General features: G+C 45.6%; 3 protein-coding genes, 1 non-coding gene and 1 pseudogene across 10 annotated transcripts in view; 3 read left to right on the top strand and 2 right to left on the bottom strand.

Moving 5' to 3' along the window:
- Positions 1 to 2,320: 2,320 nt before the first annotated feature.
- Znf79 (zinc finger protein 79) lies at positions 2,321 to 14,990 on the top strand. Its single transcript, XM_047523877.1, has 2 exons — positions 2,321 to 2,985; positions 10,204 to 14,990. Exons 1-2 carry the CDS (start codon positions 2,970 to 2,972, stop codon positions 11,328 to 11,330), a joined length of 1,143 nt encoding a protein of 380 aa, XP_047379833.1. The 5' UTR covers positions 2,321 to 2,969; the 3' UTR covers positions 11,331 to 14,990.
- The window catches only part of Lrsam1 (leucine rich repeat and sterile alpha motif containing 1), a 46,957-nt gene continuing 36,163 nt past the window's right edge, over positions 6,485 to 17,278 (top strand). For 6 of the 7 annotated variants that reach the window (XM_047523874.1, XM_047523870.1, XM_047523869.1 and 3 more), the window contains exon 1: positions 16,759 to 16,902. The gene's annotated coding sequence lies outside the window, so the exon portion shown is untranslated. Of the gene's footprint in view, positions 6,566 to 16,758; positions 16,903 to 17,278 lie in introns of those variants that run through there. The other variant, XM_047523872.1, reaches the window with a different exon arrangement.
- Rpl12 (ribosomal protein L12) lies at positions 12,931 to 16,765 on the bottom strand. Its single transcript, XM_047523878.1, has 7 exons — positions 16,632 to 16,765; positions 16,147 to 16,220; positions 14,996 to 15,094; positions 14,613 to 14,694; positions 13,998 to 14,084; positions 13,156 to 13,268; positions 12,931 to 13,006 (listed from the first exon to the last, which is right to left on the bottom strand). The coding sequence occupies exons 1-7, from the start codon at positions 16,666 to 16,668 to the stop codon at positions 13,001 to 13,003; spliced, it is 498 nt and encodes a 165-aa protein (XP_047379834.1). The 5' UTR covers positions 16,669 to 16,765; the 3' UTR covers positions 12,931 to 13,000.
- LOC124965108 (uncharacterized) lies at positions 13,560 to 13,653 on the top strand (annotated as a pseudogene).
- Positions 14,162 to 14,288, bottom strand: LOC124965052 (small nucleolar RNA SNORA65). Its single transcript, XR_007105065.1, has one exon. It is a non-coding gene; the product is annotated as a small nucleolar RNA SNORA65 (small nucleolar RNA).

Here is a 17,278-nt window from a genome sequence, read left to right as displayed (position 1 = left end):
TTTCCTACCTTGCCCCTTGGCAACTCTTACCTACACACCCAGCATCCACTTACAGGTGCCAATGACTTGTGGACCCACATACTCTTCATAGTTATCTCTTGTAACCTCCCCATCAGAATATGGGTTAGGGGACCAAGAGTCGGACCCAGCAGACAATCCTTTATCTACCTCAGGCGCCCAGGCCAGCACCATCAGGAGCAGGAACATGGAGAAGGGCTGATGGACATCCCAAAGCCAGGTGCAGTGGAAGCTGTGATTTACCCAGCCCAGGGTAGAAATATGCACTGTCCATCAATGCCCATTACCCCTTACTGCCTCTCCACTCCCACCCTCAGAATAACTTCCAGGCAAATCCTGGCTTCCACCAAAACAGAGGTCGGAGTGCCCTACCACCCCTCAGTGACCATGGGAGGAACTGCACCGTCTGGAGCATGAAACTCTCTCCATCTCAGTGGCCATGGGTGGGATTGCAAGACAGTGGCAGGAAATCTGCTGCAGAGTAGCAGCAGTTAAGGAATTAGTACCTACTGGACCTTGTGGCCACTGGATGAGATTTGATGCTGTGTCCACTGCGGCCTGAACAAAACGACACAGCCTTTAGTTCCCACCAGGGCAGAAGCTATGGCTCCAGAGCTCATCCTGCCTTCTAGACAAAGCAAGGTCTGTAGAAGGGGATGAGGGAGGCCCAAGCTTCCTGCTTTGACTTGATTTCAGGCTGATTCTGCTCCCTTTTTTCCTCCTGCCCCTCACATACCACACTCCCAGGAGAACAGGTAATGATTCTCACACTGTTTCCAAACATGCTCCTCAGACAACCACAGATGGCCTCAGGGAGGGGAAACCAGCTCACCCTGAAGGAGGCTTGAGATGGGGTTTGGCCATCCTACACGTTCAGTCTTCCTTGGTTAAGGGAGGAACTTAGTAGGGTCTTGTCTGACAGCCTCCACTGCAGCCATCACTCTGCCTCAGGCTTGCATACATGCTGCCCATGTATGTCAAAGGCCCACTATTAAAAGACTTCCACTGGGCGATGGAGGTGCCTCCCTTGACATGGGATGAAATGGCCAAGACCCTCATTGGTCTTCATGGAACAAATTTGGGGAAAATTGACCTAGGGAAGGTCAGTTGCTGTGCAATGAAACAGAAAGGTTCTGGTTTACACAGATGGTGGTGTGGTGCCTGGAGAATCTGCAGAGGCTTCAAGAGAAAGGTCTTGAGCCACGCCTTGATGGCAGAGGAGCAGACTAGTACAGACCAGAAGGCAAGAGAGGTGCCCAAGGAGAGGGAACAATATGTAGAGAGACAGACACGGCAGACTGTGTGTAGTTTCTGCCCAACTTGACCCTTTTTCTTCCACTGTCCTTGATGGCTTCCCCTGAATTGGTTGGGCTCATACACAGCTGAGATGGCTCCACAAATAGCTGCCTAGTTGAGATAACATGACGATCCCAGCCATCGGATGGACTCCAGTTAGCAGTAAAATAATGGCAACCCCAAAGATGTAAATGTCCTAGTCCCTGATCCTATAAATAGTTTATGTGGCAAAAAGGAATTTGAAGTTGTAGATTAAAATTAAGGTTGCTAACCAGTTGACCTTAAAATTCTCCTCGCTTAGGGTCATGCACAAAGTTTCAATCCCCCAACCCAGAAAAAAATAGTAATTCTCAATTATTCGGGTGGACACAGTATAAGCAGGATGGTCCTTAAAAGTGGAAGAGGGCAACAAACGGGAGAACCAGAGGTTGCTGACTTTGAAAAGGAGGCCTTAGGACCCCTACACTTGCTTCTGCTTTCCAGTAATCCATTCCCCTCTTCTTAATGACAAAATGCCTCTAAGACGGAGTTGGATATCAGAAAAATTGCTCGACAAATTCCCAACGGTCTTGGGAGGAAATCTGATCCGGGCGCTGGGAAAGTCTTTACGGGTCAGACTATTCAGGAATCTCCTGAAACAGTGTGAGCAAACACTAGCGAACGTGCCTCAAAAGACAAGACGTTCCTGCTCGCCGAAAGATTTCTGTACCTGGAGGGTTCCAGGACACCGACCCGTGGTTGCCCTGTCCAGACTGAAGGGCCTTTTCCTTTACCCTTTTCAAACTTTAAATACGGCTTAAGACGGCCACGAGGAGGGTTGGAGATGGTCCCTGAGCCGACCGACACTGAAGGATAGGTGCCCTGCCACCCGAGTACTCAGTACGCTCAACGACCAACGCGGGTGCGATGCCCAGCACCGTGCGCGTCTGCGTCTGCGCCTGCGCTATAACCGCCGATCCCAGAATCCTTGGCGGCCAATCCGCTTCCTGTTCCAGAGTTCCCCTCTAAGACGGAGTTGGTCATCAGAAAAATTACTTGACAGATTCCCAACTGTCTTGGGAGGAAATCTGATGCCGGTGCACCTGGAGGAGGCGCAACACGAAAATATTCCGGGTGATGAATTCTGGGAGCAAGAACAGGCGGAAGACCGGGTAGTACGTGTAGGAGGCAGTGCGGGTCACCAACTTGGCGGCTGAACAGAGGAAGGCTTTGGCAAGGAATAGCGCCTGGCGGAGACTTCTGGGAAATGGAGTCCGGCGGCGGGGGTGCATATGCGCATGACCGGAAGTGTTGCCGGTCAGCCGCGTCGCCTTGGCGCGGGAGCTGGGCCCCGGCCTGTGCAGCGCCGTTGTCCACAGTTCCTGAGCTCGCACGGGCCTTCGGTTGCTGGCCCTTGTCATTTTCTCAGAAGCCAGCAGCAGCTTTTTCACCCGGTTCTGCTTGAGGCCTAGCTGAGGGGTCGCCGAGTCTAGAGACAAGGAGGCTCCTGGTGCCCCGCACCGCAGGCTCAGAGCGGGCCCCGAGGGAGAGGTTGAGGAAGAAGAGTCCAGCCGGGGAGCTGTCAGAGCAGCCCTCCAGTCCGGGCTCCGGCTGCGGTGCAGAGACGCTGACGCCCAGGAAACTGCTGGGAGGCCGTGGCGCGAGGTGGGACCCATATGCCGGAGGAAGGAGGTGAGGAGTGGTGGAGGGAACGATTTGCAGATCCAGCCTCTTGTTCCAGTTTGCCCACTAATGCTGCTGTGTGGCCCGGACCAGAGCTCTGGTTGTCTTTTCCACTAATGGTTGGAGACTATCCTTTTTTAAGTCAAGAATTCTGGGGTCAAATAAGTTTGAGGACCACTGTCCTGGATGATCTCTGAGTGTCTCCCTATTACCCCTATGCCTGATAGAGCAAAGGCATTACAGAGTAGGGAAAAGTGGGTTCCTGGGAAGGAAAATGGGACGTACCCTAGCCCTTCTCTCCTTTCCGCCAGGAGAGTTTCAGGGCAGGTTCAGCCTAGTTGGTAGTGTGAAGTGGTGGAGGATAGAGACATCTGCAGTCAGGGGGGCCAGATTCTTGTTAAAGCTGTGGAATACTGGCAAGGTCTCAACTTGTATTTCTCCGTGGAAGAAAAAGACTAAATACTGTTAACTGTTTTGTTTAACTCTAAGAATTGTAATCACCAAATATTTTTGAAAGCACCTTGAACACAGTTCAGAACCAGTGTGTATGAAGTATTAACCAACAAGGCCTGTGCCATCGTCTAGATCAGGGTGTCCCTGTATTGGGTCTTGCACTTGAAGAATTGAGTGCAGTTTCATATCCAGTATTTTGTGTTGTCTTCCCCAGAGATCTGGGAAAACAAATTGGATGTTTATCATCCTCCTCATACTACAGAAAATAAGGTACAGTAGGGTTAGTTAATGGAAGGTATACACGAAGACCACTGTCCAGATCTTTTTCCTCCTTTTATTCAGATATGTTACATACAACAATATTCATTTCACCCTTTCAAAGTATATAGCTCAATGAATCTTAGTATTTTCACAAAGCAGTGCAGCATAACAACTGTTTAATTCCAGAACATTTCCATCACCTGGAAAAGAAACCCCACATCCATTAGCAGTTGCTCCCCATTCCCCTTAAGTCTCTGGCAACTTCTGTTTTTCTGTCTCTATGGATTTGCCTAGGCCACTTCATATAAATGAACTTATACAATTTGTGACCTTTTGTGTCTGGCCTCTATGGCTTAGCATATTTCATTCACATTATGCCATGAATCAGTACTTCATTACTCTTTATGAATGAACAGTATTCCACTGTATCAGTATGTCACGTTTTGTTATTCATTCAGTGAATACATATGCGGGGGTTGTAATGAATAATTCAGCAGTGGATATACATGCACAGGTTTTTTTGTGGAGGTGTTATTTCCCTTGGTATGTACCTAGGAGTGGAATTATTGTATCACATAACTTTAATTTTTTGAGGAACTACTGGACTGTTGAAAATTTAGAGACTGCACCATTTTATAGTCTTACCAGCAGTGTATGAGGGTTCGGGTTCTGATTTCTCTATATCCTAAATAACACTTTTTCATTACAGCTATCGTAGAAGTTGTGAAGTGGTATTTTATTGTGGTTTTGATTTGCTTTTCCCTGATGATTAAGGGTGTTGAGTTTCTTGTGCTTATTGGCTATTTGTATATCCTGCTTGGAGAAAGGTCTACTTCACTCTTTTGCCCATCTATAAATTGAGTTATTGTTTTACATTTTAAGAACAACATATACATTTATATATTACGGGTACGAGAACTGTAGAATATACATGATTTACAAATGTCTCTCATTTTGTGGTTTCTTTCATTTTCTTGATGGTGTTCTTTGAAGCTCAATTTCTCATTTAGATGTTGTTTCTTATGCTTTTGATGTCATATCTTAGAAATCATTGCCTTTTCTGAGGTCACGAAGATTTATTCTCATTTTCTCCTAGGAGTTTTAGCTCCTTGGTTCTTTGATATATTTTGAGTTAATCTTTGTGTGTGATGTGAGGTAAGGCTCCAACTTCGTTCTTTTGCATCCTCCAGCCTTGGCCTCCTGAGTAGCTGGGATTACAGGTGTGTGTCACCATGCCCAGTAACCATTTTTTTAATGACTGTTCTTTCCCCATTTAATTTCTTGGTATCCTCATCAAAAATCAGCTGCCCATAAGTATATGAATTTATTTCTGGACTTTCCAGTGACCTGAATATCATTCCTTATACCACTACACAGTTTTGATAACTGTTAAATTTTGATGTTGTGAAGTATCAATCTCCCAATTTTATTCTCTCCATCCCCATCCCAAGATTAATGTTAGTTCTTCTTTATCCTTGCATTTTCATATGAATTTTAAGGTCAGCTTATTCATTTTGATAAAAGTGCCAGCTGAATTTTGATAGTAATGGCATTGACTCTGTAGATAATTTGGGGATTATTGCCATCTCAACAATACTGTTTTCCAATATATAAATATGGGATTTTTTTTCCATTTATTTAGGTCTTCCATAATTTCAACATGCTTTATTTCAGTGCATAGATCTTATGCTTCATTTAATTCATTCCTAGATACTTTTTTCTTTTTGATAAATTATAAATGGAATTGTTTTTGGCTTCATTGCTGGTTTATAGAAATATAATTGATTTTTGTGTATTCATCATGTATCCTGCAATCTCACTTAATAGCTCTAATTATTCATGTATTAAGATTTTCTGTATACAAAATCATGTCATCTCTAAGTAGATTTTTACTTCTTCCTTCCAATTCTGACAACTTTCTTTTATTTAAGTGCCTTGGCTAGAACCTCCACTGAATAGAAATGGTGAGAGCAGACATTTTGTTTTATTCTTGATCTTAAGGAGAAAAAGCTTCCCATCTTTCATTAAGTATGAGGTTAATGGTACACTTCATCATCAAATTGAGTTAGTCCTATTTCCACTTTTTTTTTTTTTTTTTTTTTTAACCATGAAAGGGTGGTGATGATACTGATTTTGAAATGCTAGGGCTCAAACTCAGGGATTTGTGCATACTAGTCAAGCACACTCTACTACTGATCTACATTCCCAGCTCTACTATTTAATATTAAGTAGCTTTTTCTGTGTTCAGTGATGATCCATGTTGGGTTTTTTCCTTTGCTCTGTCTATATGGTGTGTAGGTTAATTTTTGTATGTTGAATCAACCTTGCATTCCAGGAACAGAACCCACGAGTCATTACCTCTTCTTTTAAGCGAATGCATTAAAATTTGCAGAGCCACGTTCTCCAGAGCATTAATAGGTAATATTTATAAACTGCATACTTACCTGGTAGGCATCATGCCAGCTGCTTTACCTGTATATCTTTAATCCTCACAGAAACCTTGTAAGATTATCATCTCCAATTTACAGGTGAGAAAAATGAGACTTAAGTTATGTGATTTGTACTCTGCTGCTGAGAGGTCAGTCTTGGATAATTAGTAGTCTTTTACACTAATACCTCCCCACATCTGATGAAATTGATGGGAGTCTGAGGTAGGTGGGAATAGGAAAATTCATATCCCACTGCAGATCTGCAGATTTATCTCAGGCACCCTGGCCCTCTTCATAATAAGAATTAGTGACTCTATAAGATGCAAACGTTGTCTCCGTGATTTTCTCTTCCTCCAGCACCACCTTCTGTAGATGCTGCACTTCCCCCAGAGGAAAGAGCAGGAGAGAAAAGAATGGCTGTGGGTCTCCTCACTGCTGGGCCCAAGGTAAGTTAGGAATTGAGAGGCAGCCTCTTTTACCCTAACATTAATGGTAAAGTTGGCTTAGGTTTTTTGCGGAGTTGTTTTTTTTTTTTTTTTTTTTCCATCCTCTGATTACAAAAGTAATTCATTGAATAAAACTTAGAAAATACAGAAAACAAAAAAACTAAAAATTATCCTTGCTGCACACAGAGACAGCAGTAACAACTTGATTTGTGGTCATATTCTTCCTTTTCTATATTTTACCAAAGTGGGTGAGTTCAACCCCTGGTTTAATATATATACATATATATGTATATTAATTTCTTTTGCTTTCTTCAGATTTTAAAATTCACCTTAACTTCCTGAGTTGGAACCTTACTCCACTTTCTTCCTTCATCATTTACATTGACAGTTTTGAGCTGTGAATTGGGCACAGTGGTGAATATCTGTAATCACAGCTGACTCAGGTCAGGAGGCTGAGGCAGGAAGATTGTAAGGTCAAGGCAATGCAACAAAATCATCTCAAAATAATACAAAAGAGCTGATGATGTAGCTCAGTGGTAGAGCACTGCACGGTTCACTTCCCAGAACCAGAAAAGAAAAAAAAAAGTTTTGAACTGTGGATTTCAAACTATTAGTAAACTGAGGACAGATCCCATGACTCTTAGCAACACAAAATGCCACTATGATCTGATTGCAGGGTAAGGATGAGGCAGTTGTCTACTCAGCCTTATTAACTTGCTCAGCTATAATTTTGTACATTCACTTTGGATTAACTGAAACATTTTAATATCTTAAAGCTATTATATTTTAGATTTCTTCTTGAACATCCTGTAATTTTTCTATTTGTATAGTATATATGTGGCTCATGGCATTTATGTATTTATCATAGATTTTACTTTCTTGATTAAAGTGACCCTAATATTTTAAATATTTTGTAGTTTTTTTTTTTGTTTTTTGTTTTTTTTTTTTTTTTAATGACCCTCCACATTCCATTTAATGCCATTTCTGTGTAGGATGGACTGGAAAGGCAGGTAAAATTAGAGGTCGGGTGACTAGTGATAATCTGGAAAATGATGCTGGCTTAGAAGGCAGTGACAGGGAGTAGGAAGGATGCCCAGGTTTCTGGCATGACAGGCCAATGGATGAAGGTCTCATCCCCCAGACAAGGAAAAGTAGGTAAAGGTGGGGTTTCCTGCCACATCTTGTGTGAGGTTTCTGTGTGACCTGGCCAGGATAGTTGCTGCCTGTTTTCCTGTGGGACAAAACATCTGCACCTAGATATCCTGTAGCCATTTTAGGGCCCTGTGGGTTAGTTTGCTCACAAGCTCCTCCTACCGATGTTTCTTCTCTTTCTAATTTACCAACATCTTTGACTCCTCCTAGATCTTCTCCCACACATTGTCAGTCATGCACTTAGTCCCTCTATTTGAGAGCAGAGCCCTCTCTCTCAATTTGACATTGACACCTATAGTTCCTAACCTTTTCTCATTTACATCTTAAGGTGCATATGACTTCTATTGGCTCCCTGTTGACTAAAGATAAAACTGCCATGTCTATCAGCTCATTTCAAATTCTTTTCATTTTAATTAAGCCCTACCACCACCACCTGCCACTTCTGAACACACAAGGACCTTCTCACCCCAGGGCCTTTGCACATGGTGCCTCCCCTTCTCTTACTCAGTCTGAGGAACCTTCTTCAAAGCCAGCTTGATGTGGTCTTCTGTGATCTCCCTGATTGCCTTTCCTCTCCTTTTCCTGCAACCAGTTTTGTTCCCCCCCACCCCTTGCAGTGCTGTGAATTGAACTTGAGTGTGCTCGGTAAGCTTGCTACCACTAAGCTACATCCCCAGCCCTAGTCACTCCATCTCTTTGACATATCTTTACATTTGACCATGTATAGCCTGGCTCTCCAACTGTGCTGGGTGATATCTTACTTCACAAGAATATTTGTTCAAAATGAGAATTCAGCTCTCACATTTCCTTGATAATTTACACCTGATTATTCACTGTTGTGAATGCACACTTTGCGTTCATTTTTCCTGTATTCTTTAACTTCCAGGCTTCTGTTTTTTCATGCAATTACTTCTCATACACACTTTATAACTTTTCTTATGGAAAACAATCTTATCAGGATGATAAATTTGTGTGGGGTTTTTGTTTTGAACTTGGGATCCTCCTGCCTCAAGCTTCCTGAGCTACTGGGATTATAGGCATGCACCAATCAGCACAATTCTGAAAAGCTGTGGCACTTTTCATCTCAGGTATAGAGAGGCCTGTAGAGCCAGCTGGTCAGCGTTCAGTCTGTTCCATCTTCCAGATAAGGTATTTGATGGGTTTAGCTCCCTGGCTCCATGTCACCTTCAAGCTGTTTTAGTTCTTGCTGGAAATGCTTAACACCAAGGCCTTGGCACAGTGTCTTACTGCTCTGTCTCCTAGTGCCTATACCATGAAGGTGCTCAACAAATATATTGGGAGTGATAAAACCAACCACCTAACTGGCCTGTGTCCTCTCCCCTGGAATTCTGGGTGATTATACTTGGTACAATCCCCAAATCTTGGTTTTTTCCCCACTAGCAGGACTTCCAGTTTTCCAGCCTGGCATGAACTCCCAGTTGGAACAAAGGGAAGGCCCATGGGGGTGCTGAAGGGAGACGACTCAAAAACACACATTAGTGCATCTGATTATTATCAACCCTCCAAGGTATTATACCCATTCCACAGATGAGCATGAAGAAGACAAGTTGGAGCTGGAGTTGTGACCCAGTGGTAGAGTGCCTGGCATGTGTGTGAGGCCCTGGGTTTGATACTCAGTACCACATATAAAAAATAAAAAAAGACCCATTGATAACTTAAAATTTTTTTTTAAAAAAGATTAAAACATGTTAACTCACTACTTCAAAGCACCCCAACTGGCAAGTAGCACAGAGCTGGGATTTGAAAGCAAGACCTGAGCCTGACTCAAAAAGTCACTTGACTATTTATTCCTTACTGCCTCCCTCAGTCTCCCAGGGCTGAGAAAGTTTTGGGGCATGTGCACCAGTAGCAACCACTATAAGGGTACCCTTCCCTCATTGGTGGGGCACAGGAGTCATCTTTGCGGGCCTGGCATGTTGCCTGCTTGGGGTGCACCTTGCTCAAGATCCCAGGCGCCACCTTTACCCATTTATTTACACAGCCACTGTGGTGCGTGAGCCAGCCCACTGTGCAGCACCTTTACCAACCCTCTAGCATTAATCATCTTTTGAAATCCAGCAGACTTGGTAGGTGAAAAAAAGTTCATCGCACTCAGCACTGGTCATCAGCTTTTTAAATAAATGAAATCTAGCAAGCAGACTGCCCAAAAGCACACCCAGAACTTAAGAGGACCAGCAGACAGCACGAGGCAACCCATTGGTTGGCCAGAGGAGCCTCAGAAATAGGAGAGGGAGAGACACATGGGGCAGGAGTGAGAGTCCACTTCCACGCCCTGGCAGTTTAACTGCAGCAGCTAAGCCTGTAACTGAGAAGTTATCTTAGTCATTATCTTAACAAGTTAGAACAAACACAGGCAAAAGGAGGTGAGTCTCCAAAACTGTTTATGGGAAAGGATGGCCAGAGTCCTTCAGCCTTTGAATTTTTTCCACTATGAGAATACAGGAAACCTGCTTTTCTAATTTCAGACTGGAAAGCTGTACCTGAACTACCAGGGCAAGCCCTTTACGAAGAGACACGCCAAAGCACACGTGAGCAGGGGAAGAGCTTCAGTCTAAGACCAGTCCTTTCTCCACAACACAGAGTTCCTGCAGGAGTGAGGTCTTGCAAACCTAAAACCCTTCCCAAGAGCTTCCAGAATTTAGAAAAAATTCAGCCTCACAAAGTAAAGCCATTTGCATGTCATGAGTGCGGCAAAGCCTTCAGCTACTGTTCTTCCCTTTCTCAGCATCAGAAAAGCCACACTGGAGAGAAGCCCTATGAGTGCAGTGAGTGTGGGAAGGCCTTCAGCCAGAGCTCCTCACTTATTCAGCACCAGAGGATTCACACTGGGGAGAGACCATACAAGTGCACAGAGTGTGGGAGAGCCTTCAGCCAGAATGCGAACCTCACCAAACACCAGCGCACTCACACCGGAGAAAAGCCCTACAAGTGTAGCGAGTGTGAGAAAGCCTTCAGCGACTGTTCGGCCCTTGTTCAGCATCAGCGAATCCACACTGGAGAGAAACCCTACGAATGTAATGACTGTGGGAAGGCCTTCCGCCACAGTGCAAACCTCACCAACCACCAGAGGACTCACACTGGTGAGAAGCCTTATGAGTGCAGTGAGTGTGGAAAGGCCTTCAGCTACTGTGCAGCCTTCATTCAGCACCAGAGGATTCACACAGGAGAGAAGCCCTACAAGTGTGCCATGTGTGGCAAGGCCTTCAGCCAGAGTGCAAACCTCACCAACCACCAGAGGACTCACACTGGAGAGAAACCCTACAAGTGTAGTGATTGTGGAAAGGCCTTTAGCCAAAGTACAAATCTTATAATCCACCAAAAGACCCACACTGGAGAGAAACCATATAAGTGCAACCAGTGTGGGAAATTCTTCAGTGAGAGCTCAGCCCTTATTCGACATCACATAATTCACACTGGAGAAAAACCCTACGAATGTAATGAGTGTGGAAAAGCATTTAACCAGAGTTCATCCCTTAGCCAACATCAGAGAATCCACAGCGGTATGAAGCCCTATGAATGCAGTCTGTGTGGGAAGGCCTTCAGGTGTAGCTCAGCTTTCATTAGACATCAGAGTCTCCATGCTACAGAGTAACTGGGAACAGTGGTCAAGGGGGCCCCCCCCCAGATGCTCCAACTCAACTCGACATCCACATCAGGTGGATGGGTGAGCAGCTTGGATAAATGCAGGTGCTGTGAAAGCCTTGTGGAGACATCTGACTCATAGCTTTTACATGTTGTAAGTAGAAGCTCAAGTGCTTCCTCTGACATTTTCAATCTTCAGTAAGCACCAGCCTAAAACACCCAAGCAGTCCAAACTCTGAGGCAATTCTAGAGACCGAAAAAATGATCAAGTCACTGCAAAACTTGGTTCTTCCATCAAGGCCAGGTACTTTCGCAATGCTCATTTCTTCTGGAAATAGAATGATTGCAAGAGTTCTTAGCCAGATACTAAGGTATCCAATAATTTAGGGTGGTAAATGTGAGCGAGGAAAGGGATTCCTGAGTGACTATCCAGTACTAGACAGGGAGGAGTACTTTCCTAATGCTGAAAGGTAGGCCCAGAACTCACCTATGAACTGTTGCAGACCTTGTCACTGAAGAAGTGGAAGCAGACCCAAGATCCTGCTTTCTGGCAAACTCCTACACCTAAAAAGTCATATCCCATTTTATGAGAACCAGAACAGGAAGGGTCAATCAAGGATCTGAGCCATGCTTATCAAGGGATCAGTCATGAGCTGCACTGAGACTCATTATATTCCTTCTTCCTGATACATATGGCTTAATGTTCCCTTTAGGAGACAGACTTTCACTACCAGCCTTCCTTTCTTCCATTCTGACTTGGGTCCTAACCTTGACAAGGCCATTCTTAAACCCTAACTATCTTGCACCTGGTTTTTGGTGAGCCAAGCATGGCCTGCTGTGAGAGGCTAGTTGTGACCTCAGACTGCATCACTCAGGGGCTTTAGCTTGTTTCCTGGGTAACTTGGTACATGCATGTGCCACTTTCCAGGCCATTGGAATACCCCTTTCCCTCAGTTACTCCTGAATTCAGGCAGTCCTTTCTACTTGAGGCAGCTGTTCAAGCTGGAATGAAATGGAACATGTGGGGAAAAATCAAGTCCCTAGAGCAATCATTTCCATTTCTCTGGGAACCTTTTTTTGGTGCCCAGAAAAAGCTGCCTAGTTGCAGTCTGTCCCAGTGTCAAGGGTTAGGTTAAGGGGTTAAGCACAAGGTCAGAAGTTACAGGACTAAGGAAAGATGAGACTTGGGACTAGGAAAATAGCTACTAATTGAAGGCTAGTTAATGCCTTCACTTGCAAGCACAAGGCCCTGGGTTCAATCCCCAGCACTGCAAAAAAAAAAAAAATAAATAAATGCCTTCAAAGATGACTTTTCATAAGAGCAGTTGAAAACTTATTAACAGTCAGGATCCTCTTCAAAGGCTTTATGGGCCACACCCCAGGTCCTCTGATAGATTAAAGTGGGTTGAAGAACTACTTTCCAGGCATGTCCATGTGCAACTAAGATTAATTTTTTTTTGGCTAAGAATGTTCAAGCATACATAAAAACCAGCTTTCCACTTGTCTTTTCTGAGCTTATGCCATACATGGCAGAATGCATTACCAGAGTACTTCACAGGTTCTGCCACTGTGGCCCACACTGATCACCCAAGAAACAAGGAGCCAGCTCATTCAAGGATGAAGCCCACTGGTCGTCAGATGGTCCTTTATTAAATACTAAAATATTTTCTCATGTATTTCTTAACTCTGTGGGAAAGAAAAGAGTGGCTCTATCAGTAAAAGGCAAGTTAAAAGATCTTCTCCTGACCCTACCACTGTCATCTCCATGAACACATTAGCTGCCCCCACTCATCCCTTTATTATAACCAAGTGAAATGGACACAGAAATCACTTACCGCTGGGCACTCCACTGCACCACTGTTGATATCGTCTATGATGTCATGAGGGTGGCGGCCATCAACATTACAGCCCACAGACTGGGCAGTCCCCAGAATCTCCTTAATGGTTCCTATAATTAAGAAAAGGTGTTTGGTTGTGTATAGCTCAGTGGTAGAGCTCTTTCCTAGCATGTATGAGGCCCTGTGTTTAATCCCCACTACAGGGGGGGGGGGGGAAATCCCTTGTTTCTACAGCATAAGACTTGGAGCTCCATAGACCTTGAATACAGTGTCTCCACTAGGTCTCTGGATGCCCAGCTCAAGACCCAAGCAGTTTTTCCAACCCCCAGAAAACACTATGCCCCAACCTGGGAATTCATCCTCAGTAGCCTTTATGTACAACACCTACAAAACCTTAACAAGTGGTCTGCACATACACTAAAACTTAAAACATACGGAGATTAGCATGGCCCCTGCACAAAGATGACATGCAGGGCTGGGGATATAGCTGTTGGTAGAGTGCTTGCCTCCCATACCCAAGGCCCTGCATGTTCAGTCCCCAGCACCATACACACAAACACACACACACACAAAAGATGACATGGGGATTTGTGAAGCATTCCATTTTTAAGGGAAATGCAGTGTTCACCTGGTGCTCAAGAGGGCTTCCTTCAACACAAAACCTTAAATTGAGCAAAGTTGTCATTAAGCAATATGTGTTGGTCAATCAAAGTTTTTATAAGTATCCTATCTGCAGGATGGCAGAACATGATAAGTTAAATGCCCTCCAAGTGGCAAGATACTAACCATTTACTGAAAACACCCTAAGTTATGATGGCTACATGTTGTCTTGCTCTTACCAGAAAGTTCTCTAGCTAAAGATCTATGACGCATCTGTCGGGCAATGTTGACAATTTCATCAAAAGTGATGTTTCCACTGTGTTTAACTGCAAAAGAAAAACACAGTAAAAGCTTTGTCACAGTTAAAGGCCAAAGGGGGACTGCATGTCCTCCACTACTTGCAGGCTGTTCCCATGCTTTCGGCACAGAGTCACCCACACGAAGAATAACCCTGTTTCCTTGGCTGGGGTTTACTATCAGCTCACCACTGGACTGCACCAGCCCACAAACTGGTCAGGTGCAGTGGCGGGTGGCTAAGGACGAAATCAAGTCTTCACCAATCTGCCATGGACAGACTTCATGTTACAGGCATTAGAGACAACATGCTAAAATTACTGTTTAAGTGTCCAGTCACATGTTCTCAGTTGCTTTCCCCCGATGACAACCAAGGGACCTGCCCAACTAGGGAAAGCCACATAGTACTTTTTGGTAGTGCCTGGCTCTAACAACCTTGCCCAAATCAATTCCCACACTGATGCATTTTACTAAAGGGAAAACATGGAGCTATGTATCAAACATTGAGTTATGTAACAACATAAAAAACTACAAGCAAATCTAGAGAAAACCCAACTTACTGTTTTTCTGTTTCTTTCTGTCTCTTGGTGGCTCCTTGAGGGCTTTTATGATCAAGGCAGAGGCAGAAGGTACCACCTCAATCTGCAGAAAAGATTCTTGATGTGAGTCCTCAGAGACCACGGGCCAGACCCTAGGCTACTATACATATTTAAGTTTCTTTAAGTATTAAAACCCATTCCTACGCAGGAAATGTTATGTGATTTACCCAATGTCATGTGGGTTAAATCTATGCCCAAGTCTTTGCCTTGGGTCCATGCTCTTGACAAGTCTTCCCACAAGGACCAAATTGTTCAGTTCACCACCAATGGTGAGACCCTCCTAATCCAGGGAGACTCCAGAGGATTGCTATCTCTGCCCCCCGTCTCAAACACAAAGTAAATACCTGGGCTTGTCTGTTCTGAATGGTCAGTTTCACTGTAATCCTCAGACCCTTCCAATCTCCAGTTGCTTTGGCAATGTCATCACCAACCTTTTTTGGAGACTGTAGAAATAAAGGTATATAATCAAACTGCTCAAAGCTGTACCACAGCCCTAAAACCTTCCAAGTACTGCTCACCTGCCAAGACCCCAAAATTTCCTTATCTAGGGATCCTTTTTCCTTTTGGTACTTGTTAACCCTAGGGTGCTTTACCAGTGAATCACACCCCCTAGTCCTTTTTGAGTTTGGCCTCACTAAATTGCTGAGGCTGATCTCAAACTTGAGATTCTCCTGCCTCAGCCTCCAGAGTTGCCTGGGACCACAGGCACAGCTGTGCCACCACCATGCCTGGCTACCTAGAAAGCTTTAATGAATGCTGGGTTCCTATGCCAGGCCATCCAAGTCCACCCATGGGGTGAGGATCACTGAATCTGCTACTTTAAAATTCCCTAGTTGGGGCCCAGTGGTAGAGCACTTGCCTAGCATATGTGAGGCACTGGGTTCGATTCTCAGCACCACATATAAATTAATAAAATAAAGGTCCATCAACAAAACTAAAAAGTAAAATTCCCTAGTTGACCTAAATAGGATAGTTGTACTGTGTCAGCTGACCAGAAAGTCAAGAAGTTTAGTGAAACACCAGTTAAGACCAAGGGGAAAGTGGTGCAAGGGATCACTGTCCACCAAACACAGACCTAATAAAACTAAGAAGGGTCAATTCCATTAGTATAAAATGGGGAAACAGACAAGGTTAGTAATCAACAGGTTAAGTACTGTAAATCATGGTAAGAAGGCTGAATTAATATTCTACCCAAGACCACCACACAAAACCTACTTCCCCGTTCAAGAAACAGGCTAACCACTGCCTAGTGTCACTAAGCCCCGCCTGACTCCAGAGCCCTCACATTCAGACTCCTAGCACCCATCCTCACGAACACAAAAGGCAGCAGTTGAGACATGTGGACGTTACAAGCTCAAGGTATGGGTCCCATTTTTCACGCATGACCTTGCTATGGTAGGTCGTCCCAGTTCAAAGGCTCACGCCAGTCGTGTTTGCACGAACCCGGGGTTGCTTTGCCCTCACGTAAGAAAGGCCCTCGGCGGGGATGACTTACCAGACCCAGGGGGCCGATCTTGGGGGCCAGGGCAGACGTGGCGCCCACCTCGCCGCCGGTGCACCTCAGGTACACTGGGAGAGAGAAGAATTAGCCCTTCTGCGGAGGGAGCCCGGGGCGCAACCCTCACCGCTTCTTTGCTGGCTGGCAGAACCACGAGTCTGGGCGCCATTAAGGCAAGCACCCACTCCTCCCTCGGGCGTGGACAGCGCCTAGCCCTATCGCTATCTGCGGGGAGACGACCGCCCGGGGGCCGGCCTTACCCTAAGGCACGCGGGCTGCAAGGCCGCCAAAGGTCATCCGATCCTCCCTCCCCATCTACAAGAGGGGAAGCTGAGGCCCAGAAAGGACGAGACACACGTCAGGGCCTCACGGCGCCGTAAGGGCCCAGAGCCCGGCGCGGGAAAGGCATGCGGCGCGCAGGGCCAGGGTCAGGGGAGGAGAGAGGCTCCATTCGCACCCCAGGCCGCGGCTAGGGCACGCACCGACTTTTATCTCATTGGGGTCGAACTTGGGCGGCATGGCGGAGGCGGCTGGTGTCGGATGAACCCGGATTCGGGACGACCGAAGAGAGTTGCACCTTGACCTCCTCCGAGCCAAAAGACCGGAAGCCCTCCTGCCACGCTAGATATACGCAGGAAAACCCTGCTCTCGCGAGAACTTACGGCTCCGCCCAGTCTCTGAGTGACGCCCTTGCCGCCTTGTTTCTTGTGGGCAAGTGCCTGAGGCTGACGGCTGGAAAGCCGGGTACCTGCGGTGAGCTGGGCTAGAGATTCGGAAAGGGGGTTTGGGGCACATAGCCCAGGGTCTGTCAGAGAAAGGAGGGTGTTCCTGAGATCCTGGAGCCTCCCGCTCCCCATGTTTCCCTGTGATGAGGGTCACTCCGCGGTCCCTGTCACCCAATCCCAGGACCCCGCCTCTCCCGTGGGGGGGTCCTCACCCCGATTCCCCGACACCAGTGCCTCGGCGACCCCGGACCCTTTTCTAGCCCCTTCGTGGTGTGCGCATTTTAGTTATCCAATCTATTCGAGTATAAATCCAGTCTGATTCTGTTTCTGAGACTCCGCGGTTCCCAGAGTCTCAGACTTCGTCATCCTAGTCTGCATGACTTTCTGAGGTTCTGAGTTTCGGT

Source organism: Sciurus carolinensis, chromosome 14 (genome assembly GCF_902686445.1).
Source record: "Sciurus carolinensis chromosome 14, mSciCar1.2, whole genome shotgun sequence".
Taxonomy (NCBI): domain Eukaryota; kingdom Metazoa; phylum Chordata; class Mammalia; order Rodentia; family Sciuridae; genus Sciurus; species Sciurus carolinensis.
Note: the sequence above shows the minus strand (reverse complement) of the source record. Positions and strands in the feature narration are given on the sequence as shown.

Bases quoted from the DNA above. Each gene is read 5' to 3' on its own strand.
- Rpl12 (XM_047523878.1), bottom strand. From the start codon at position 16,668: ATGCCGCCCAAGTTCGACCCCAATGAGATAAAAGTCG. The intron at 15,095-16,146 runs GTAAGTCATCCC...TTATTTCTACAG, and splicing joins AGATCGGCCCCCTGGGTCTG to TCTCCAAAAAAGGTTGGTGA. The intron at 14,085-14,612 runs GTAAGTTGGGTT...TTTCTTTTGCAG, and splicing joins CAGAAAGAAACAGAAAAACA to TTAAACACAGTGGAAACATC.